At 36.2% G+C, this 26,270-nt stretch overlaps 2 protein-coding genes across 2 annotated transcripts; both read right to left on the bottom strand.

The window, feature by feature from the left end:
* Nucleotides 1-118: 118 nt before the first annotated feature.
* On the bottom strand, nucleotides 119-14,451 carry rbbp8 (retinoblastoma binding protein 8). The gene is made up of 19 exons (XM_028435088.1): nucleotides 14,315-14,451; nucleotides 13,082-13,185; nucleotides 12,962-13,004; nucleotides 12,757-12,852; nucleotides 11,497-11,588; nucleotides 11,350-11,422; nucleotides 11,098-11,255; nucleotides 10,944-11,027; nucleotides 9,472-9,533; nucleotides 9,325-9,392; nucleotides 9,032-9,239; nucleotides 8,006-8,153; nucleotides 7,869-7,930; nucleotides 6,998-7,115; nucleotides 4,571-4,741; nucleotides 4,460-4,496; nucleotides 4,298-4,385; nucleotides 4,093-4,234; nucleotides 119-231 (listed from the first exon to the last, which is right to left on the bottom strand). Exons 2-19 carry the CDS (start codon nucleotides 13,164-13,166, stop codon nucleotides 119-121), a joined length of 1,848 nt encoding a protein of 615 aa, XP_028290889.1. The 5' UTR covers nucleotides 13,167-13,185; nucleotides 14,315-14,451.
* A 1,026-nt stretch (nucleotides 14,452-15,477) lies between these two features.
* Nucleotides 15,478-23,423, bottom strand: fam168b (family with sequence similarity 168 member B). Its single transcript, XM_028434408.1, is given in 8 exon segments — nucleotides 15,478-16,703; nucleotides 18,345-18,431; nucleotides 18,433-18,470; nucleotides 18,540-18,738; nucleotides 19,892-20,034; nucleotides 20,174-20,257; nucleotides 20,331-20,422; nucleotides 23,300-23,423. Coding segments are annotated over 6 exon segments (609 nt in total). The 5' UTR covers nucleotides 20,401-20,422; nucleotides 23,300-23,423; the 3' UTR covers nucleotides 15,478-16,703; nucleotides 18,345-18,356.
* Between the last annotated feature and the right edge of the window lie 2,847 nt (nucleotides 23,424-26,270).

The following is a 26,270-nucleotide window of genomic DNA, read 5'->3' as shown; positions in this document are numbered from 1 at the left end:
CTGGAAAAAATTAAAGAGACATAACCTTTACTTATTATTTGAGAAAACCTTAAAATATACATAGTTTACAGGAATTTACAGCATCTTACTCTCACCTGTTCTTCATAAACATTCGTACTCAGGGAGAAATGTGTCGACCTTCCTGCTCACGACTTTTAGGAGAAAATAAAGCACTGAGTGGATTTCTACGTCTGGAACACAACTCAGGATTCTTCTCTTCACGGATATAACCTGGAAATTAAAAAACATCATATTTACACTCAGGACGAAGATACGTGTCAAACTGAAGGTTCAGGAGCCAAACACGGCCTTTTACAGCAATGCTTTTCAACCTTTTCAGAAATTGTGAAACCAGAAAGGTTCAGCGCTGTTTGGAGTACAAAAACAGAGTAACTGCTATAGTTTTCTGTAATTAATTATAATTAACATGTCCCAGCCCTAATGAATAACACTGAAAGTAAAACAAAAATACACTAAAATGACTCCAAAAATACAAAAAATGGCTTCAAAACACAGAAAACGACAAGAAAAGACACAAAATTATCTCTAAAAATGCAAATCGACCAAGAGAATGCAAAAACCTAAACCGACAACAAACATGTACAAACCAGTTCCAAAAACACTGAAATTGACAGGAAAAATACACAAAATTGACTGAACTTATACGTGCTGAAAATGTCCAGAAAGTGGAAAGAATGTGCAGAAAAGACATTGAAATGTAATGTAGAAGTGTCAGAAATGGGAGTAATGTAGCAAAAATGCATTAAAAAGAGAAAAAATGTGGCAAGAAAAAGTGATGAAAAAAGGTTAAAATATGGTGAAGCTACAGAAAAAAGGTAAAAATAAGCAAAAAAAGGTTTAAAACCCCTGTTTAAGAGAATCCTGAGACTTTCCAAAACACAGGAAGTTTTGAATTAGGGACGCACCAAAATGAAAATTTGTGGCCGAAGCCGAATAAAATATAAACGCTGGGCTGAATACAAATATGGTTAAGTTTTTCACTATTTTTTTAATAGTGCATAAATAGCCTAGAAGACATGTTTTTTTAAAGAAAGTAAATGTTTATTGAATATTCTGACATTTTTTAAATATTTCAGTAGCCTTTGCTTTTCAAAAAAAAGCACAACAATGTTTTTCATTTATATTAGACTTTCAGTGCATTAAAGTGGATAAACCCACAACAAATGAATAACTGTCCTTCTGGTACAAATCTGCTTAGCCACAGTAGATAGGCTAATAATGTAAACCTAGGGCCCTATAAAATCTGATTATTTTTTTTTTGTTTTAGAAATATTTATCATTCTTTTAAAGAAAATATTAGTTTTTAACTCCTGTGAGGAAACAAAATAAATACTAATAAAAATTAAATAAAAAATACAAGTTCCCACTGAAACGGTTGTACTTGAGGTAGCTTGCTGACTGTGAATGTGTACCTACGGACAAAAGGCTGGAATAAAAAGAACTAAAGGACAACAGGGACTGAGTTATTCTTAGTTAGCCAGACACAACAGTTTAAACACTGAGCGCCACTGCGCTACACCAAAGACGGACAGCGTTTCACAGGCACAGCAAAGTTAAACGGCCACTCTTGGCTCTGTATTTAGGAGTCAGTGATGATTTGTGTTGTTCAATGCAACCAGGACAGGGCAGTGCACCTAATAAGCGGTCCCCGGAAACATTTCCCCATAAAAAAACGTTCTTTGCCCGTTTCATGCCGATTCTGTCCATTTCCGCGTTAAACCGTTTTCATTGGCCGATTCCGTGATTCCGTCCGCAATTGCGTTAACGCGGATGTGCCTGTATGTGAAGCCCCAAATAAAATGCTTAAGAAATCTGTTGGTCGGACACTTCATCACTGCATGTTGTTTGATTGCGTCATATGCTACTATTCGACCTTGCTTTTAACTCACTCCACCGAAAGCCGAATGTGGCTTTTTTTACAATATTCGGCCGAATATTTTCAGTTACCTAATATTCAGTGCATCCCTAGTTTGAATATATATATATATGAAAGTTTGAATATATATACACACACAGGTGCTGGTCATATAATTAGAATATCATGAATAAGTTGATTTATTTCAGTAATTCCCTTTCATAAAGTGAAACTTGTATAATGTATTAATTCATTACACACAGACTAATATATTTCAAATGTTTATTTCTTTTAATTTTGATTATTGTAACTGACAACTACTGAAAATCCCAAATTCAGTATCTCAGAAAATTAGAATATTACTTAAGACTGATACAAAAAAAAAGATTTCTAGAAATGTTGGCCAATTGAAAAGTATGAAGATGAAAAGTATGAGCATGTACAGCACTCAGTTGGGGCTCCTTTTGCCGGAATTACTGCAGCAATGCGGCGTGGTATGGAGTCTATCAGTCTGTGACACTGCTCAGGTGTTATGAGAGCCCAGGTTGCTCTGATAGTGGCCTTCAGCTCTTCTGCATTGTTGGGTCTGGCGTCTCACATCTTCCTCTTCACAATACACCATAGATTTTCTATGGGGTTAAGGTCAGGCCAGTTTGCTGGCCAATCAAGAACAGGGATACCATGGTCCTTAAACCAGGTACTGGTAGCTTTGGCACTGTGTGCAGGTGCCAAGTCCTGTTGGAAAATGAAATCTGCATCTCCATAAAGTTGGTCAGCAGCAGGAAGCATGAAGTGCTCTATAACTTCCTGGTAGACGGCTGCGATGACCTTGGACCTAAGGAAACACAGTGGACCAACACCAGCACATGACATGGCGCCCCAAACCATCACTGACTGTGGAAACTTTACACTCGACCTCAAGCAACATGGATTCTGTGCCTCTCCTCTCTTCCTCCAGAGTCTGGGACCTTGATTTCCAAAGAACATGGACTAAATGTACTTTCATCAGAGAACATGACTTTGGACCACTCAGCAGCAGTCCAGTCCTTTTTGTCTTTAGCCCAGGTGAGACGCTTCTGACGCTGTCTCTTGTTAAAGAGTGGCTTAACACAAGGAATGTGCTACAGATGAAACCCATGTCTTGCATACGTCTGTGCGTGGTGGTTCTTGAAGAACTGACTCCAGCTGCAGTCCACTCTTTGTGAATCTCCTCCACATTTTTGAATGGGTTTTGTTTCACAATCCTCTCCAGGGCGTGGTTATCCCTATTGCTTGTACACTTTATCACATCTTTTCCTTCCCTTCACCTCTCTATTAATGTGCTTGGACACAGAACTCTGTGAACAGCCAGCCTCTTTAACCATGACCTTTTGTGTTTTTCCCTCCTTGAGCAAGAACAACTGTCAGGTCAGCAGTCTTCCCCATGATTGTGTCGCCTACAGAACTAGACTGAGACCATTTAAAGGCCTTTGCAGGTGTTTCATGGAGCACCAGGTGTCTTCAATATTGAACTTCTCCGTAATATTCTAATTTTCTGAGATACTCAATTTGGAGTTTTCAATAGTTGTCAGTTATAATCATCAACATTAAAAGAAATAAACACTTGAAATATGTCAGTCTGTGTGTAATGAATGTATACATTATACAAGTTTCACTTTTTGAAATGAATTACTGAAATAAATCAACTTTTTCATGATATTCTAATTATATGACCAGCATCTGTAAATACACTTTCATATATATCTTCAAACTTTTTTATATATATATATTCAAACTTTCATATTATATATATATATATACAGTATATAAGAAAAGTCTAAACACACATATATATATATATATATGTCTGAATATATATATATATACACATAGTATATGAAATTCTGAATATACTTTATTATATAATATATAAGAAAAGTTTGAATATATACACAAAGGTCTAAATATATATATTTAGACCTTTGTGTATATATTCAAACATGTCTTATATGCTGTATATATATTTAAACTTTTCTTACATATATATTCAAACTTTTATATATTTATATATATACTGTATATATATATATATACACATACAGTATATAAAATATAGATATATATTCATTCTATATATTCCTAGAGTCAATAAATATATATTTAATTTCCTAGACAGCTTACCATAATATATATTATGGTATTTATTTATATATAATGTGTATATGTGATAAACTCACCTCTGTCGATGCACGTTTGCGTTGAAGGAAATCCAACCTCCCAGAAGTTTTCAGGCGTACTCGGGGGAATGTAAAGGAAACGATGCCTGGAGCACGAGGCCAACTTCCTCTTTCTTTCCTCCTCTGGTAGGTCAGCGTAATACTGGAGGGAAAAAGCTGGTCACTGATTGGTTGAAGCCAGAATGGGGCGGGTTTTAACACTCACAGTGTCACATTCTTTACAGGTGGTTCCTTTCAGCTTCCGTCTCTCGTCTTTCTTCCGGATCACCGCCACGTGGGCAAAGCTCGGCGCTCTAATGTACGAGTGATAGAGGTGTTGGAGTTAAAACAGGAAACGATGAGGGATTCAAACACAGATTGATCTTACCCAGCTTTCCTCTGGTGCATGGAGTGTTCAGGAGAATCTTAGAGATGAGGAGCAAACACGTCAGAGAAAACAGGAAGCACAAGCTACTTTATTTTGGTTTTAGTTTTATACCTAAAGGGTGAGCATCATTCCTCTTCTTCTCTTCTTCTTCTTCCTCCTCCTCCTCCTCCTCTTCACAGACCTGGCTCCGCCCCAAGTGTGAGCTGGTAAAGGACTTGTATTCTCCACACGCTGAAGCGTCAAACATCAAATCCAAGCTGTCGTTTGCTTTCCTGCCCAGACCTGAACACAAATATAGACTCAGGGACGTGGTTGTCTGATCCGATTCTCAACATTAATGCCAGCATTAAGAATAATCTGAGCCTTAACGCAGGAAAGAACAAAGGGTTTTTTGTCAAACCATGTACCCTTGTACCCTTCGTTCTTTGGTTATTCTGTTTTAAAACCAAATCAAATTCACAAATAAACAGTGTGGTTGTTTTGTTTTTGTTTTTTGACTTAAAACCAAAACAGAAATACAGAAAAACCAAAAACCAGATTTTATGCTTTTTTTTTTTTGACTTGTTCTGTTTGTGAGATATTTGGATATTTACAGGGAAATAAGAGCAAGAACTTAAAGTTCTGTTTTCCTGGACCAGGTCTCCACACACAATAGGACTGTTCAGGATTTATTCCAGCAGTTTTCTGGTCCTGCTCATGTTTTCATTCAGTGTGTGGATGTTTCAGCTCGTAAAAAGCTGCTCACGTTTACGATCCAAATAGTATCTAAATAAACTGGTGACTGACTATCGACTGTGAGGCTGGTGTGAGGAACAATAGATGTTAGAACTTCTACCATTTGACACTTTTGCAAAACCAATTACAGTTTTTTTGAGGGCAGTAAAAATGTTTATTTTGTGTACTTTATAATACCATAATACCGCTAACAGCAGCCCTCAACAACACACACGGAAGTTGATCACAAGAAACAAGGAGTACCAGTAGATTCATTACACCACCTCTAGTTCCTTCAATCACATATCATGTGCATGTTTTGCGCAACATCTTTTTTTTTGTTTTGATTTATTTATGTAACGTTTCAATTCATCAGTAATGTGACTTATTTGCTGCTTGTTTGGTTTTTCCATATTTCTGTTTTGGTTTTAAGTCAGTAAAACAAAATAATCATACTGTTTATTTGTTATTTTGATTTGGTTGTAAAACAGAAAAACCAAAGAACAAAGGGTACACAGATTTGTGTCATTGTTTATCTTTTTGTGTCGTTTATTTATCTGTCATTTTGGGAATTTCTGCTGCCTTTTCGTATATTCTATGTTTGCATTTTGGTTATTGTAAATCTGTGCTTTTTTGGGGTCATTTTATATATGTGTTGTTGTTTTGTGTAGTTTAGGTAGTGGTTTTGTGTGTCTGATGTCCTTTTGTGTATTTTTGGAATCTTTTTGGTGTTTTTGTTGTTGCTTTGTGTATTTTTGTTGGCATAAATTAAAAAGCAGCTCTATGTGAAAGGGCTCATGTATTACGAGTATTGCAAGGGAAATACTCGAATGGCAAAAAATTACATATTTATATCTACTTTAAGAAACTAAGAATATGTTTTGAACAATTTGAGCTCATTTTTACACTTTTTCTGCAACTACACCAAACTTTCCATATTTCAACCTATTTTCAGCACTTCTTGCCATATTTTTGCTCCTTTTAATACATTTTGCTACATTACTTCAATTTCTGACACTTTTCCATCATTTTAATGCCTTTTCTGCACATTTTCCACTTTCAAGACATTTCCAGCACTTATAAACCCTTTCCACCACTTTTCTACCTAATGTCACATATGTTGACCCATTATTGTCACTTTTATTCTTTTTTCACCATATTTCATGCTTATTTTGCAAATTTAACCACATTCACGATATGTCATGCCCATTATTTGCCAGTTTAAACTAATTGTTCCAATACTGACAATGAACCATTTTTACCACTTTTTCTGTCTGTTGTTTCCCACTCTAATTTGCAATTTTTAACAAATTTCTGTGGTTTTTAAAATCCCATTTCACCACATTTTCGCTCACTTTTAACCCATTTTATTTCTGATTAAAACAAGGATTTCCATCTTTAAGATGACTATAATAATAATAATAAACGTTCTTGGATAACAGTGGATATTATTCAGTGAATAAATTAATGTAGTTATCAGATTCATAGAACAATAGATCATCATTTTGCTGACTTTATGGATGGACCCCAAAAATCTCTCCCCTTTATTCCCCCTTATAGATGGTCCTGTCTCCACATGACTGTTCTTCAATGTTCATGTCTGTGTTCAACCACCTTCAGCTACAGTGGGGGTCCCCGCTCTCGGGAACCTTTATTTTGGGGGCCGCAGGCTGAAAAGTTTGAGAACCACTGGCCTAAACCATACTTTAGACTTCTTTCTATCAGCCATCGCTGAACCCACAGCTACTGCCGTCATTAAATTGCAGTACCTTTGCAGCCACAAGGATGCGTATAGATAGTGTAAAGTGTGTGTGTAAAGTTTACCAGTGACTCCCTCTCCTCTGCTGTGGTCGATCACCCCTCTGTGTTGTAGTAAACTGTGACTGACCCACGTACAGTCGGTGTCTGTTAGCTCTGCACGTCTCTGCTCTTCATCATCCTCCTGTCACACACATCACATTATTATGAAAACATGCAGCGACTGAGACGTTTCTTATGCTAATTCACACATTTTCAGGATCATGTGACAAAAACCCAAAACGACAACAAAATTGTACAAGTTTCAAAAGACACACAAAATGACAAAAAAATACACAAAGAACAACAAAAATTATTCCTGAAAAAATGACACAATAGGAAGACAGACTCCAAAAATACAGAACAGCAAAACAAATGCAAAAAACTGTTTCAAAAACACACAAAATGACAGAATACTACACAAAAAGACAACAAAAACACAACAAACTGACTCCAAAATTAGAAAACGACAAAAAAATGCACAAAAACGTGACAAAAACACGCAAAATGACAAATAAATACATAAAAAGTATAACAAAAATATACAAAAACAACTCTAGAAATACTCAAAATTGCCTCAAAAACACACAAAATGACAAGTAAATACACAAAAAAACAACATTCAAAGCAAAACTGACTTTAAATCCCCAAAACGACAACAAAAATGCACAAAACAGCTTCCAAAACACACAAAATGGCAGATAAATACACAAAAAAGTACAACAGAAATACACAAAATGGCTTAAAAAACTAACAAAATGACAAGAAAATACACAATAAAATAACAAAAATACACAAAGCTGACTCCAAAAACCCATAACGAAAACAAAAATGCACAAAATAGCTTCAAAAACACAAAAATAATTCCAAACACATTTCCAGGATGATGTGACTGTACCTGGTCGTACTCAGACAGAGCGAGTGCAGGGTCGATGCTCCACGTGGGCTCCACCTTCACAGCTGAGGAACACAGTTCATCTTTTCTGTGAGTAAATCCATTAAAACTATTCAACACACGCAGAAGAAAACACTCACTGTGTTTATCGGTGTGTAGATGTTCTCCAGCTGAGCTTCTTCTGCCAGTAACACCACAGTCAGAGTTCCTGTTTGGCTTCTTAAAAACTGGACTCGCATCAGAAACGTCTGTTCTTTGGTCACAAATCCCACTTTCAACTGAGGGAACCTATGAGAAAATACATAAAATAACACAAAATGACAGAAGAATACACAAAAGGACAACAATAAAACAGAAAACTGACTCCAAAATGCAAAACAACAAATAAAATGTACAAAACTGTTTCAAAAACACACAAAAGGAAAACAAAAATACACAAAGCTGACTCCAAAATGACAAAAAAAAATACACCAAACTGACTCCAAAAACCAGAAAATACACAAAACTCCAAAAATACAAAACGACAAAAAAAATGTAACAAAACAGTTTCAAAAACACACAAAAAGACAGATAAATACATAAAAAGTACAGATAAATACACAAAAAGTAAAACTAAAATACACAAAACTGACTACATAAAGGACAACAAAAATACACGAAATGGCTTCAACAACACACAAAATGACAAGAAAACACACAAAAGGATAACGACAACAGGAATACACAAAAAGTACAACAAAAACACACCAAACTGACTCCAAAAACAGAAAATGACCAAAAAAATTACTGCAATATACAAAAATGATCCCAAAGGACAACAAAAACACAGAAATAATTACTCTTAAAATACACAAAATGGCTTCAAACACACACAAAATGAGAAAAAAATACACAAAAGGATGACAGAAATACACAAAACTGACACAAAAAACCCAAATCGACAACAGAAATGCACAAAAAGTACAACAAAAACACACAAAATTTCTCCAAAAATACTAAAAATGGCTTCAAAAACACACAAAATGAAAAACATATACAAAAGGATGACAGAAATACTTCGAGAAACACAAAAATACATTAAATTGACGGAGGAAAAATGCAAAAAAAGAAACACACAAAAACCTAAAATATACACCCAAACTGACAACAAAAACACAAATTGTTACCTGACAATCAAACGGCTCCATCTTCACACACTCCTCACCTCTGTCCCTCATCCCTTCGACCCTCTCTCTATGGTTCTCGTCTTTCTTCCGTTTAGTGCGACAGGAGGCGGAGCCACTGTCAGAAAATCCTTTAATGTTCATCAGTAGAGAGGGGGAGCGGTGTGCTATGGAGTCTGGACTGTCCATCAGTGTAGAGATGCCGTCAGACCTTTAAAGGTTTACAAATGTTTTTTAACTCTATAGCAGAGTTAGCCTGAGATGCTACTACAGTTAGCATGTGTGGCTGTGCTTACGCTAAATCAACCCTGGGTTTCTGAGCAGTTTGTGAGTTGCTGCGGAAGCTTTCAGCTGGACTCGTTTTCTGACATAAACATGAAAAACAAGAGTTAGAACAGTCATGAAATCAATATATCATCAACGCTCAGTTACAGCTTTCCTACCGTGGGATGTTTGTCATAAAGTTCAAAAGCACACGTCTCTGCAATGGGATCCTCCACGTGTTCTAAAACAGAGGAGACGCTCAGTGAAGATGAAATACTTTAAAGCTAGGGCAGAGCCTCCAATGTTCCATGATCGTGGAAAAAACGATGTAAAAAAATGAATTCTGTCCCACACTGTCCGTCTTTATTTATAATCAGGCCCAAAACGACACAGACATTCCTCACGTGCATGTTTTAGTGACAATATCACACACTTAAATCATCATTTTCATCAGAACACAAATGATTCTCTAGAAAGTGTCAAATTCTGTCCATAATCCTGTTCAAAATCCCACATACATGTAATGGTTCATCTCGTGATCATGTTATTCTGTGACTTCATCTGAAGTGTATTTGGTACAAAGACAGGTTTATCACATTTCTATGGGATTTTCCCTGTTAAACATGTGGCTAAGAGTTAGCATGTGGCTAACGTTGCTGTAGCGACGTAATCTCGCCTGATCTCACCATATCATCCTGTCTTCATAGATTCTCTCAAGCATATAATGTTAAATTAATAACAGTAATTGACTCTATTAACCATATTTATCATGTTTGGTACGATTTCAGGACGTTTATTAGTATCTAAACAGGGAAAAAACAAAAACAAACCAAGGGTGACGTGAAGCGGAATTTAAGAAGTTTTTTTTAACTCATATAACACTTTTACCCACACACAATGCTAACATTTACCAACATGAACTGTTTGAGGCTTTAAAAAAAACTGGAGAAAAAAAAAAAACAGAAAGCCATGCTTGTTTTAATCTGAAATAAAATGGGTTAAAAATGGTGAAAAAGGTGGTGGAATGGGATTTTAAAAACTACAGAAATTGGTTGAAAGTTGGAAATTAGAGTGGACAAAAACGGACAGAAAAAGTGATAAAAGGGTTCAAATTGGAACAATTAGTTTAAACTAGCAAACAATGGGCATGACAAATAGTGAATGTGGTTAAATTGGTAAAAAATAAACATGACATATAATGAAAAGAAGTTAAAAGTGACAATAATGGGTCAACATATGTGACATTAGGTGTAAAAGTGGTGGAAAGGGTTTTTAAGTGCTGAAAATGTCTTGAAAATGGAAAAAATGTGCAGAAAAGGTATTGAAATGTGATGTAGAAGTGTCAGAAATGGGAGAAATGTAGCAAAAATGCATTAAAAGGAGCAAAAATATGGCAAAAAAGTGATAAAACTAGGTTAAAATATGGAGAGTTTGGTGGTGTTGCAGAAAAAGGGTCAAAAATAAGCAGAAATTGTTAAAATAAAGTATTGTTAGTTTCTTGAAAGCATCTGGTGATGCCCTCGCAGTGCCACCACAGAAACATGAGAACTCTCAATAATTAAAATGTAACGACTCAGCAAGGTTAGAGAAGATGGTTCACCAACTCTTCTCCTAAAATAAATAGATGTTAGTAAATAGAGTGAAGTCATACTTGTGATCTGAGACGCGTCCATCTCACACGTGTTGGGAACCAGCACCTCAGCTCTGACTGGATTATTGTCGCTGCGTTCAGGCTCTTTAGGGAAATAAAGGTTACACCACATGTTGACACATGATGGAGGATGATTATGATGAAGATAACTGACCACTGAAGATGGATCCGTTCTGACGAGGAAGAGGAATCTCAGTGTAACGGACACGTTTGGTTTTGCCGTATTTCCTGTGTTTCTTCAGTTTGTTTGTGACGGGCAGTGAGCTCTGTAGGACGGGAGAGTCTGGGATGATTCCATCCTCCTGATCTGACCTGATATAATATAACACACAATCACACATGTGGAGAGGAACATCTGCAATCTTTTTAAATAAATAAATAAATAAAAACTGTATTAAAGGCTTACAAAGAGGTCTGGAACCTGTGCAGCTCTGACAGTAGCTTCCTGTTTTCATCCTTAAAGAGTTCTCTCTCATTCTCTGATCAGACACAAAAACAATCAGGAAGTGATGGAAACATAAAGGAAATCAATAAAATCTATTGTGTGACGTACTTAGTTTGGAGATAATCTGAAGGTTCTTATCCTGACTGTTCTTCAGGTTGTCCTCTAAGACGGAACATTGGTCACACTCTCCTGTCCGAAGCCTAAAAATAAATAGAAATAAACAACATATTGGTATTTATATACCACAGATGGACAACTTCTAACAAAGACTAGAATGACAAAATTAAACATTAATACAAGAAAGAAAAAAGGTTTTTGTTGCTATTTTGGAGTCATTTTGTGTGTTTTTTTAATCATTCTGTGTGTTTTTGGCATCATTGTGTGTAGATATGGTCATAGTTTATGTAGTCATTTTTAAGTCAATTATGCTTCTTTCAGGTAGTTTAGTGAGTTTTTTAAGTGATTGTGTATTTTTCTTGTCGTTTTGTTTGTTTTTTTATTCATTTTGTACATTTTGGGAGTCATTCTGTTGTTTTTTGTTCTTATTTTGAGATTTTCTAGAGCCAATGTGTATTTTAGATTGTTTATCTGAATAATTTTGTGTATTTTTCTTGTTGTTTTGTGTGTTTTTAGAATGAATTTGCATATTTTGTTTGTTTTGGGAGTCATTCTGTTCATTTTTGTCAGTTATGTGTGTTTCAGGTAGTTTACTGTGTTTTTGAAAAAAAAACTGTGTTTTAATCTTGTGGATTTGTTTGTTTTAGAATCAATTCTGTGTTTCAGGTAGTGCAATGTGTTTTTGAAGTCATTTTGTGTATTTTTCTGGTTATTTTGTCTGTTTTTGGATTGATTTTCTGTATTTCCTTTGTTTTGGGAGTCATTCTGTTCATTTGCGTTGTCATTTTGAGTTTTTAGAGCCAATTCTGTGCGTTTTTTAAGTGATTTTGGGTATTTATCTTGTCGTCTTGTTAATTTATGGAGTTGTTTTGTAGATTTTTGTCATCGTTTATGTGTTTTTAGAGTTGATTCTGTGTGTTTCAGGTAATTGAAGTGTGTAATTTGGGGTATTTATCTTGCCGTTTTGTTTGTTTTTGGAGTCGTTCTGTGTGTTTTTTAGTTGTTATTTATGTGTTTTCTCTTGTTTTGTTTGTTTTTGAAGTTTTTTGCGCATTTTTGTTGGTATTTTGTTTGTTTTTGCAGTCATTACCTCCGCCAAAGGAGGTAATTTCTTTGTGTGTATTATTCTTTTGTGTTTTTAGAGTCAATTTGTGTGTGTGTTTTTTTTTTTTTTTGTAAGCACTGAGTCGTTTTGTGTATTATGAATTATTATTATTTGTTTTAAAATCCATGTCTGTCGGACTCCGTTACCTTTCCTCCAGATGACTGATGGCATCCTGTAGCTTCTTGTTTTGCTCTTTCAGCTGCTGATTGCGATTGTAAAACACTTCAAGTCTCTGAGCGTCCCTGTTAGAAATACCAGAAATAAAAATACAAACAGTGCATCCCAAGAAAATCTAAATATCTCAATGTTTGTATCCAATCCAAGCTTTAGAAATAAAGACGTTTCACTTACAAACAGCGATCCTTTTTTAACTTGGTGACTTTGGCCTCCAGTTCTAGGTAGATCGAGAAAAACAGTTCATGTCAGATATTAATTTTGTGTCTTACAGAGTGTGTGTTGGAGCTGAGTTACCTTGTAGTGTGTTTTGATGACATTCCCCAAGTTGCCTCCATAAGTTTTCAAAGAGATTGTCTGCATTAGTCGACACGCTGCTCATCTTTAATACACTCACAGTTCTAAAAAAAACAACAATAACAGGTCAGCTGAAAAACATCACTGTGTACTGACTTGCAACAGGCGAGAAAAAAGAACCAATAATGTGTGTGTGGGGGTGTGTCTAAAACCCTGCAAAAGGAAACGCACAAAATAACTCCAAAAACACATCAAATGGCTGAGAAATACATGAAGTAACAGCAATAATAGAGAAATTTACCTTGGGAACACAACAAATATACAAGACAACACTAATAATACACACAATTGACTCAAAAAACACACAAGACTACAAATGGACACATAAATACACAAAACAACCACAGAAACAGAAAGAATTTGACAGAAATTTTAAGAATGATTAAAAAATAAAAAGGACAACAAAAATATATAAATTACATTAATTAAATACACAGAAGACTACAAATAAACAAAACAAAAAAACCCTGAAAAATGACACTACAAAATATGCACAATTGAAAAAAATACAATTAAAAAAATACACAAAATGGGAGAGAAATACACAAAGCAACAGCAAAAATAGACAAGTTTACGACAAGAACACAACAAAAAAATTATAAAAACAACACTAATAACACACAATTGACTTTAAAAACACACAATATAAGAAAACACACAAGACGATAAACAAAAGACACAAAAAAATTGTGAGAAATTTTGAAAATGGTTAAAAAAAAAAAAAAAACATACAAAACGACAACAAAAGTACATACATGTACTACAAATATATAAAACAAACTGAAAATATACAAAATAACAAGTATTAATACACACGTGATTGAGTCAAAAAACACACAATATAATGAAACACACAGGATGATAAACAAAATCACTCCCAAAACACACAAAATAAAAAATACACAACAAAAACACACCAAACGAATCTTTTTAAATGACTTCAAAAACATACATTTAGTCAAATACACACAAGAAAACAAATAATATACAAAAATATTGTTGAAAATACTAAAAACGACACTAAAAAATACACACAATTCATTCCAAAACACACAAAACAACAACGTTTTTAATATTATTTAGTCTAAATGATGACACATGTCTGATCTAAAACCACATTCCTGACGTCATAGACAGCCCAACATTCTGCGCATGCTCAGCAGTAACACTCACCTTTAATTGCCGCACCTTTAAAAGCAAACAAATGCGGTAGTTTGATAAATAAATTAACTACTTTGTTCACATATGTCTGAGCTTCAGGAAGGAAAAAATTCAACTTCGCGGGCCGAGGTGCATGCTGGGAAAAACTTTAGTTCTTCTTCTCTCTATTTTTTGGCGTAGAACGCTCTCAGCTGTGGGTCGCCCTCTGCTGGCAGCACTAGTCACACTGCTTATAATAAGTTTAAATCAATAAGAACAATTTAAAACAAAGCAACTCAAGTACAAAAAATGATGCTTTATTTACATATATTGGAAAAATATTGAACATAAGCAATAGTCCTTTTTTTTAGGATAAATAAATTATTGTCATTATAAAACAAACAACTTACAACATTTAATTTAACTTGTAAATCCAATTTATGTCCTCTTTCAGTAAAGTCATTAGTATATTTTAATGTCAACTGTCTGCCTAAGTTATTGGAAACTAAACAGTCTATATCCTTTTAACCAGACAGATTCTTTTTCAGCATATGTGTATTTTTGTTATTTTGTGTGTTATGAGTAATTTTGTGTTGTTGGAGTAATTTTGGAATTTTTTTATTGACATTTTGTAGATTTGTTTGTTTATATGTTACGAGTCATTTCAGTGATTTTTGTTTTAGTTTTGTTAATTTATTTGCAGTCATCTTGTGTGTTCTAGGAATAATGTGTATTTTTCAGTCATTTTGGGGTTTTTTCTGTCATATTTAATGACACATTTCTGTTTTTTGCATATTTGTCATTTTTTTCAAAGTCATGTTCTGCAATCTTGGAGTTTTTGTTGTATATTTGTCTCATTCTGTACATTTCTGTTTTTTTTTTTGTTTTTTTCACATTGAGTAATTTCTGTTTTGTGCATATATATATATATATACAGTATATATATATGCACACACACACACACACACATACATGTATCAGTTCCTTATTTTGTGTATTTTTGTCATCCTTTTGTATTTCTTTGGCTGTCATTTTGTATAATTATGATGTTTTATATTCTAATAATCATTTCGGTGTTTATCAGTTCTTCGAGTCATATTGTGCATTCTTGGAGTGAGTTTGTGTATTTCTCTGTCACTTTGTGTATTTACTTCACAAAACATGCAGCTTCTGTGGCCAAAAATAACACCAAAGCGTTTGTTCTTACGTTTGTTTTTATTTTGGTCTTCTTTTAGAAAACAAAACAGGAACCAAAGTCACAGAAACATGTACAAAACAGATCATTGAACTCAGGCGACTGAGGCAACAGAGGAAAGCAGGTGGAGCTGGTGGCTGAGCACATCTTTGAGGTAAAAACAACGAGCAAATGTCCAACAAACCTTCTGATCAGTAGTGCTATTGATTAATGGGAGGAGCCTAAAGGCCTTGTTTTCCCAGCATTCCCACAGTGAACGGTAATTTAACGTCTATGGATTCAGACCTGGGTGAGAACGAATCGATTAGAGTGACACGTCGGGTTGAAAATAGAAGCGTGTCACGACTTTTGGCACCATTTAGAATGGCCTTTTATTTTAATAAACACACACACAGAGAGAGAGAGAGAAGTGTGTGTGAGTAAATATGGAAACCTTTCACGAGAATGTTAAACACTGCAGAAAATCTACAAATTAAAATATAAGGACAACGTGTGGTTAACGTCCGTCAGACAAAGACACGCCCCCTAAAGTAGTTGTGTTTGTTCCTAAAATACCCGGTTACGGTGCGACATTGGAACCTAAAAACGTTTTTCCGTCACGTTAGCGAAACACAAAGCGGTGGAAATGGTAGCGTTTGTTTTTTTTTTTTTTTAAATGCTTTTCTGCTTCTTTTCTACGTTCACATTGAGGACACGGTTACTGGTGATTGGTCAGCATTGCAGGTTATTATTATTACTTCTTTTTTATTCCTTTGGATGTGTGCCTTTAGTGGACATTGCATCTGTCACAGCAGGTCGATTGAGCTAGCGTTACTTTATATATTATCTACACATACACATGCGTTCCCCCCCGCCCCCCCCCGCCCCCTTTGGATTTAAAACAATGAAATAAACGACAATCCAAAACTCCCTTTTTTTTTTTTTTATCACCGACGCTTCGTAGTTTCACAGGAGAGAGAAAGTGAGAGAGAGAGAGAGAGAGAGAGAGAGAGAGAGAGAAAGAGAGAGAGGGGTGCAGCAGGTTGGAGAAGAAGTGAAGGGACGGGCGTTGGATTGCAGCCTTATTCCAGGGGGGAGGGGCCAATCCTTCAGAAACCCGCCCCCATCCCAATGGGCCTTTTTTTCTATATAGCTGGGCTCAGATTCACATTATGCTGGAAGAATAATCTGTGGCAGACGCTGCCACAGAGCAAAAAACACTGGAGTAGAGTGTGAATGCATATCAATCTGTAGAGAGAGAGAGAGACGTGAATATAAAATACTGAAACAATTACATCTAGAGTACAATTCACCAAAAGACAGTAAAGGTTACTCTACAACAAATGTGTCAAACTCAAGGCCCGGGGGCCAAATCTGGTCCTTTAGAGCAGGGTTCAACCTTGGGGCAGGGTCACCAGATGCCAGGGATTTCAACCTTCAATTACAATTATATTCTCAATTAATAAAGTTCAATTACAATGAATCAATTACTGAGCCTGAAATAAATAACCTAATAAAAGTTATCCTTCCTCTTGTGTTAGCTTTCTGTTAGCATCTCTAATGCTAACGGGTCCTAAATCAGCTGTAAAATACACTAAAATCCAATATCAATCATCTAATTTCTTTCCTATCTATTGATGACGTTATTAGGCTTCCTAATCAATAAAAATATAGGTTTTAATATTTATGGTGTGGACGTCTCAGCCTTTTTTGTGTCACTATACCCCTAGATTTACATTTTTTAAATATTAAAATGTGGTAAAGCTTGATATGAAACATATTTTAATAATTATTAACTACAAATGTAAAACCGTAACTCCCCAGTTTTGCATTAAATTATAAGTGACCATTTTTTATAGAATTTTCATGGCAATTACAATTACAGTCAATTATCTAAACTCCATTACAATTTAATTATGATTACAACAGCAACAGATCTTTTAAATTACAATTATAACTACACCATTACTGTAATTAATTATTAATTACGTAATCACATTTATAATTGACCCCAACCATGCCAGATGCCTTCAAAAAAAAAAATATTTTTTTTACCTTTTGAGCCCATTTTTACCCTTTTTCTGCAACTACACCAAACTTTCCATATTTTAACCTATTTTCATCACTTTTTCTTGCCATATTTTTGCTCCTTTTAATGCATTTTTGCTACATTACTCCCATTTCTGACACTTCTTTAACTCTTTTCCACCTAAGGTCACATATGTTGACCCATTATTGTCCTATTTAACCTCTATTCACCATTTGTCATACCCATTATTTACCAGATTAAACCAATTGTTCCAATATTGACACTTTGAATGCATTTCACCACTTTTTCCACTATTTTTGGTCACTTTTAATCCATTTTATTTCTGATTAAAACAAGGATTTCCATCTTTAAGATAACTATAATAATACTATACTATAATTACTCCCATTTCTGACACTTCTCCAAAACATTTCAATGTCTTTTCTGCACATTTGTTTGCACTTTCTATGTTCAGCACTTATAAACCCTTTCCATCACTTTCCACCTAATGTCACATACTGTATGTTGACCCATTATTGTCACTTTTAACCTCTTTTTCACCATATTTCATGCTTATTTTTGCCAATATAATTTAATTCTCTTTTTTTTTTCTTTCTCAGATTTGGCCAACAAGCCTCGAGTTTGACACGTCCTTCAGAAAAACACAAGTTCACATTGATATTTATTGGTTTTGTTGATTTTTTTCTATTGATAAAAAACAAAACAATCAACAATTATTCATAGATATTTTTAATAAAAAGATCTAAATAATTTTTTTTAAACTTCCGATATGATACCGATATTGCAGCGTTGAGTATTGACCGATACTGATATTGATTAAGTCCATGTGCTGTACTTACACTTCCCTCTGTTTACCACTGTGGGGGCACGTAGCTGTAGCTGGGTGTACCAGGGGCTCGATACGTAGGCATGGAGACCTGGTGGGGGGGCCACGGGCGCTGGTGATGGAGATGTCAACAAAGTTCCTGAGGAAGAGGAGTAATGACACGTTTCCCACATTTGTCCAATAAAAACATTAAATTAAATTTGCTCACCAGCTGACATAGCCATGGTGGTGCCAGCCACCATCCCCATGGCTACACTGTTAGCCCTGGGTTGGGGGATGTGGGGGGCGTACATGGCAGCAGGCATCCCGTTGGGCTGAACCACCGTCGTGTGATGGATGACGTGAGGAGGCGCCGCGTACAGAGCCTGTGTGTAATACGGGCCCTGTTGTTGTGACGGCATCAACGCCTGGAAAACACACACACAAGAACGGTCCATGGAGTAAAGGATACATGGGCAACATGTGGTCGGAGGGCCAACATGTGGCCCGAGAGCGAATTCTGAGTGGCCCCAAAAGTAAACGCATAAGATGACTCCAAAACACATAAATTGACCAAAAACTACAATAAAAAGGCAGCAAAAATACATTAAAAAGACTAAAAACACACAAGATAACTAAAAAATATATAAACAAAAATTAAAGAAAAACATATCAAAAGACAACAAAAATACACAGAGTAACAGAAAATATACAAAATGACAACAAAAATACACAGAATTACTCAAAAAACCCACAAGATGAAAACATGGGAAACATTAAATGACAAAAAATTACCAATTACTCCAAAAAACACCGGATGTCTACAAATATAAACAAAATAATTGGAAAATATCCAAAATGACAAAAAAATACCTAAAACAATGGCAAAAATACTAAAAACTACTAAAAACAAACACACACACACACAAGATAACTACAAATATGAAAAAAAACTTATTAAAAGACAGCAACAATACACAAAATGAGAGAGAAATACATAAAACAACAGCAAAATCACTCAAAAACCCACAGGATGACTCCAAAAATCATCAAGAATAATTGGAAAACATATTAAACGACCACAACAATATAAAGAATGACAAAAAATACACAAAATGACAAGAAAAAAATAAACAGAATTACTCAAAAAACAAACAAGATAACACTTAAACAAAATGAATAGGAAAAAGTACAAAAATGACAACAAAAATACACAAAATGACAAAAAAAATACATAAAACAGCAAAAATATACAAAATGACTACAAACGTACTCAATATTAATTGGAAAAATATTAAACGACAACAAAAAAACACATAATGACTACAAATATACACAAAATGAATAGGAAAACATACAAAAAGGCAACAAAAATACACATAATAACTTGTGTAAATGGATGTACATACCGTATTTCATACCTGACTGATTGGTTTATTGTTAACATATTTATTTTTGCTATATATTTTGTGTAGCTATTGTTAAAATATTTGTGTTTTCCTTCACATCCCTCATGTGTTTGTGGCCCCGCTGTGACAGTAAAGGCTGTTATTTACTGTATATTATGAGGTGACCACTGACCTGTGCATAGGGGTTCTGTTGGGGGTAGCTGCTCCTGACGGGGTACATGGCAGCGGGGTACGGGCTGGGGGAGGAGGAATAGGGGGGGACAGTCCCTGTGTTGGGTGAACAGGACATCTTAAAAGGAGTTCCAGGAGCGTAGCCTGAGCAAATATGAACAACGATTACATTAGTGACACTGCAAAAACCTCAAGAGAATAAAAATCCTTCCTTCTTGTTTCAAAGCTCAACAGTAAATAATAAAAATGTTTAAAATAATGATAATCTGATGGATGTTCTCACCACTGGAGAAGGCTGCATTAGCGCTAGCGTAGACATTAGGGCTGTAGGCTGGAGCTGCAGGAGCGTAGCCAACAGGAAATCCAGCTGCTGCAAACAAATCACAAACTTCAGGAGTGTTTTTGGACAGAAATATTAAGATGAATCTATAATGTCTGACCTGTGTAACTCATGCCCTTAGTGTTAGTGAAGGGCACCCCTGCTGGTGCAGGGCTGTAGACAGGATTCATTGCAGGTGTCTAGTCACAGATGCTGAGGAGACAAAAAACAGGAACATAATAATAATCATTTATTTAACGACGACTATAAGTGCATAGTTTAATGTAACATTGATTTTAAATGCAAACATCGGAAGTTAGCTCAGATTCAACAGGATCATTCCAGGTCAAATCAAATCCTTCCTGTACGGAATGTCTGCCACGCCCATCATTTGGACTTTATTTACAGCAGTCATGGGCAACTAGCGGCCTGGGAGCCACATGTGGCTATCTGGCTAATTTTGTGCAGCCCCCCCAAAGTAAACGCACATACTGATAATTAAAAATTATAATAATTTTAAAGAACAATACATACATTTACAAGAAAAACACACAAAATTACTGCAAAAACACATTAAAAAAATACAAAAATACATGAAAGTAGCCATAAAATTTACAAAACGGACATAAAAATGACACGCTGACATGAATGTTGATCAGGTGACCCTAAGACCCAAAAAATACACAAAATGACAACAGAAAGACACAAAATTATTTTAAAATCAAGCAAAATGAAGTACAAATACACAAAAAAAATCAGAGAAATGTACAAAATGACAAGAAAAATACAAAGACAACAAAGTTACAAGAAATGATTCATAATTCACATACAAAATACTGAAAATTCACAAAAGATAACCGAAATATACCAAATATTAAAAAAAGAACAGGAACAATTACCTAAAAGTTGCACAAGACGACTAAATTGCGCAAAAATAACACAAAAATCTCAAATGTTCATAGAGCCAAACTACTGCATCTATACTTACAGACAGTACATTATTTAATAGTAATAAGGTTTGTCAAGTTAAATGCATGTTGTTTTACCATCATTTTGTACCATTATATTAGGAATGGGGTGAGTTGGGGGCCCTGGGTTATAAACACGCTTCGATTCCTAATTTGGTCAGGAGTGACCTTGATCCTGTGTACGTCAAAAATCTAGCTTCAAGTATTGGCTATTGACTGAGATATTGGTATTTGACTTTTTAAAATCAGATGTCAGTTTTTTAAAATCGGATATTAGCTTTTTAAAATCAAATATCGTCATGTAAAGATCGGACTTCGGCTCTTTTTAGAATCAGATATCGGCTTTTTAAAATCCGATATCGGCTATATTGGCTTTTTTAAATTGGTTATCGGCTATAATGCTTTTTCTTTTTTCACATTGGATATGGGCTTTTTAAAATCCGATATTGGCTTTTTAATGATGAAAGTGTCTATTCGTACGGTTGCCGTACGGGCAACCCCCAGTGCTATTGGTACGGTTACTGAAGTACACATACGTAGCGTCTTAGGGTTAAGGTTAGAGTTAGGTTATAACCCTATATAACAACAATTTTTTAGGGTTAGTGTTAGGTTTAGAATTAGTCAGGTGACTAAAACTAGTCAATGAGTGGCGCTGCGTACGGATAGAACGTTGGTATATTGACGGATAGCCACTGCCCTTTTTAAAATCCTATATCAGCTATATGGCTTTTTTAAAATCCATTATCGATATTGGCCGCAAAAGTGCCATATCGATCAGACTAGTTCACATATTACCTGAAGCCATGTGGGGTCTGGGTAAAAGCCGGAATTTTAATTCCGGCAGAATTCCGAACCACCCACCCACACCCACACACACACAGGTATGGGTAAAAGCTGGAATTGTGCAAAATAGTCTTTATAACACGTGTTATCACTCATATCATATATAATATCTGTAAATGTGCATAATTATTCACTAATGCCAAATAAAATGTGAGACAACTATATTACTCGTGAAACATTTATTAGCAAAATATTTCAAACAAAATTTGAGGTATGGAGTTTACCTCTGTATTATGAAATGAGTGCATACAAAGTAGTACATTAAAAAAATATTGTTTAACATTTTTTATTCCTTTTTTTTTTTTTTTAGAAAAAATCAATTATTAAAAAAAAAAATATTATCCTGTGAGGAGACAAAAATAGATACTAATGAAAAAAAAAAAAAACATAATTTAACAAAAACGTATGTCAAAAATAAAATAAGATACAGTTAATTAATTATTCTGACAGCTCATTTTTAATCATTTATATGTCAGATTAAGATACATGAGAACAGAAATAATGTCACACAATTGAAAATTCCCCATAAGGATCAATGGTTTATTGAATCTGATCAGGTTTATTGATTAAGTTTAAGCCAGGATGGAACCATTTCATCATAAATAATTAAATAAATAAAAAACTATAATAATGTATGGTGGTCACAAAATCCCACCTGATACCTTGGACAAAGAGGATCAGAATCAGAAATGTTTTATTTGCAAAGTCCAGTTTTAAGACTGCAGAGGAATGGAAAGGAAGGAAAAAACAACAAAGAAACAAGCTGGCAACAACTATGATATACTGACATTTAAGCAATCAGGTGAGAAAACAAGTTTATAAGAGCTAGGAATCTTTAAATCTCGGCTTATACCCAGACCCAGCCATTTGTACTTTTAAATTTTAATAAACTAAACTGCAGACAGTGTGAACATAAAGGGAACAGACGGACAACATCATTTCATGTTATGACACTTAATCTGTGTGAAGCTAAATGATAGTCTAATGATGGTCTAATGGTATTTGTTCTCCGTGTTCTTTAACGGTAACAAAGATAATCCCACCGGGGCTTTGTCATCATCATCTAACCGAGTTCCCTCACTCTCCCCCGGGCCTGAGCTCAGACTAGGACCGGGGTGTGTGGACCGGTTCCTGGTCCGGTTCTGTCCTGGTTCCTCTCCGTCTGAAGGCCTCGAGCCACACAGCTGTCTACTGTCCTCCAGCACGAGCCGTCCCAGTAAACCCAGTAAACCCAGTGACCGACACTCATTCATAACCGACCGTACCGTGTGTTCGTTACCGTGAGAATGTCCCGGTGTCCTCTCTCACGTCCTCTGCTCACTATTAAATCGCTGCTATTTTGCTCCAGATGATTTTTAACGAACTCTTTTCAGTAGCCTGCGTCATTTCCGCTCAGTCACATGACACGTGATTAAACAATAATAATAATAATAATAAATGAACGTCATATTTAAAAACGTTCAGGGAACAATTCACTGCAAGTGATTAAACTCACACAAACTACATATATTTTCATTTTTTATTAAAACAATGTGAATATTGCAATTGTCATGTTAAAGCTTCTGCTTTATAATTGTTTATAATTAATAATCTGCTTTTTTTTCTTCACTCCAAGAGTTATTAAAGATGATGTTATACACAAAAACACATTTGTTTTAGAAAGTTAAAAAAAACACAGAAAATCATGAATATATCTTTGTGAACAATGCAATCATAATATTCTTTATTCATATTACACATTATGTTAGCACTCAGTGATAGAAATGATAAACACTTTTTAATTGTTTTCATTGATTCAGTCAAATACCAAAATACATTTCAAATATTGTTATTACAAAGTCTACAAATAATTCGCCTTTTTAAATAGTCTTTTTGTTCTAATTTATTTATCATTCCATCTTGAAAGTACTGTATATATAACACCAACCAATTATTGATGTGCTTTTCTTTTTATTCTCTTTTATTTATATATTTATTAAGGGGCTTAACAGGGATTCTGGTACATAGTTTAGTTACATGTTTACATGAGCATGAATGACGACTAAAAATCCTTGAATCCTTTATAAACAACATTTTTACATGTATATAACCATGATGTAACAAATGGAAATAAGCAGAAATATTTTAAAGTTTAAAAAGAAGGGGTGACAAAGGAGAGATTAAAAAATGGCTGTGGTTTGGATCAATGTTAAGGTCTGTAGGTTGTTTCAACTTATTCATAAAAATGTGAAAAAAGAATAAAAATAAAAATAAGGGGGCAGCTTTAATATCATGTGATAACTGGTGTAAAAATGGTAAAGCAGAATAAAATGTTGAAACATAAGTCTTGGGCGCGCTGGGGGGTGTTGGCATCTGCATCAGGGTTGGGGCGGGGTTGCTTGGCGCTCCGGGATGATGCTCTTTGCTGGGGGGGGCGCGGCTCTAGCTGTTCCGGTGGTTGAGGTCGGTATCGGCCGCTTGGTAGGTCTGTCCTGCTATCTGCGGACTGATTGGTGGGTCCGGGGCGCCTTTGGCTGGGGGCTGCTGCTCCACACCGGTTGGGTGTCGTTGGGGTGCCTCCTTCCCACGGTGGTGACCGCTGGTGCTCCGGTGGAGGGCATTGCCCCGTGGCTTGCGCTGTCCGGTGGGGGGCGGGGCCTCGGCTGCTGTTCTTGCGCTGGCTGGGGCTGTGCGGACCTGCTGGGCTGTGGCTGGTTCAAGGGTTGGGATGAAGGGGCGCCCCCGTGGGGGGCTTGGCCCGGGGGCTCACTCTTGGGGGTTGCCTGTCCCGCGGGGGTGCTCTTGGGGTCCGGCGGGCCTGGCCGGCTGGCTGGGCCAGTCCTGGCGGGGGTCTTCCGGGGCAGGTGGTGCGGCCCGCGCCCTAGCATGCCTGCGGGTGTGGCGCTGGGTAGCCCCTGCTTGGGCGGCGCCCTGTGAGGCCAGGCTTTGCAGTGTGGCTGGGCCCTTGGGGGGGGGGGGCTGCCGATTGGGTGGCTCTGGCTGTCTGCTGTGCATGGGCCTTGGCTCCTCTGCTGGGGTCTCGGGCGGGGGGCTCTCTGGGCCCTCCCCTCGGAGGGTTGGGTGCGGGGGTGTGGGTGGGGGTAAGTGGGGGGGGCAGGATGCTGGTGGGGGGCCTTGAGGTTGGGGGTTGGGGTTGGTGGCGGGATGCGCTGGGTGCTCGGCTCCTTGGGGCTTTCTCGGATGTGTGTGTGTGGGGCAGTTGGCTGCTTCTCGGCCTGGGATCTCGGGGGCATCTGGGGGGCTGCTCTGCCGTGGAGGGGTGGCCTGGGGCTCCTTGGCCCCCACTCTTTCTGCTGGCCTGGCTGCATTTGTGGGCCCGTGGCAGCTCCTGGGTTTGCAGTAGAGGTTTTTGCACATATACTGGTCTACGATGCACTGGCACGCCTTGGGATGTGGGATAAAACTCATACTGGGCTTAACTTTAGACACGTTATTCCCAAATACCTGCTTTAGGTATTACCACTCACTCATTCCCCCTGTCCACAGCCACCACCATTATAGCTAAGCTTCACGCTTGTCACTATACTGGCTTGATTACACAACAAAATAAGCACAATATGTTCTACTACAACTTCACATCTCACTCTCACTGTAAAATAATCTATTCTTCCCCACCCTTTCTATTTAATCCCTTGAGTCTCTCCTCCCTGCTCCCCTCCCCCTCCACATAGGTGTAACACTGCTCTCCCTTTTTATATCCTCCCTATAATAAAATGTTTCTTACCCTTCCTTAGGGAGGGCTGGTGACAATTAAGCAATAAAATAAATTAATTTATTTCATTGCAATAACAAAACATGCATTGCTGTCTCATAATGATTGCACTTCTTGTAGTGTTGACTTTTGACAGCATGTGCAGACAAGTGGAAAAAACAAACAAAAACATAAGTCTTTTTTCCAATTATTTCACTTCAGTTATACAATAATATCAAGGTGTAAGTTCAACCATTAAAATAAAGAAATGCATTTCTATCCATGAGTCATTTCATCGCCTTTCACAATTAATTTCTACAATAGTATAAATCCCTTAAAAAGTGTATTAATAATAATAATAATAATAATAATAATAATAATAATAATAATAATAATAATAAAGCAACCAAGTTATTAGACATAATTGAAGAACTTAACTTGACACAAAATCCATACCCTCCTTTAAATCCTATATAGATATTTAAGTGCCTTATTGTTTGTTCTGTAAACCAGAGATGGACAACATTTATCACAGCGGGGCCACAAAAAATGTGATTGT

The sequence above is a fragment of the Gouania willdenowi genome, chromosome 20 (assembly GCF_900634775.1).
Source record: "Gouania willdenowi chromosome 20, fGouWil2.1, whole genome shotgun sequence".
NCBI classification, from domain to species: Eukaryota; Metazoa; Chordata; class Actinopteri; order Blenniiformes; family Gobiesocidae; genus Gouania; species Gouania willdenowi.
This window is presented reverse-complemented; position numbering and strand designations above follow the sequence as displayed.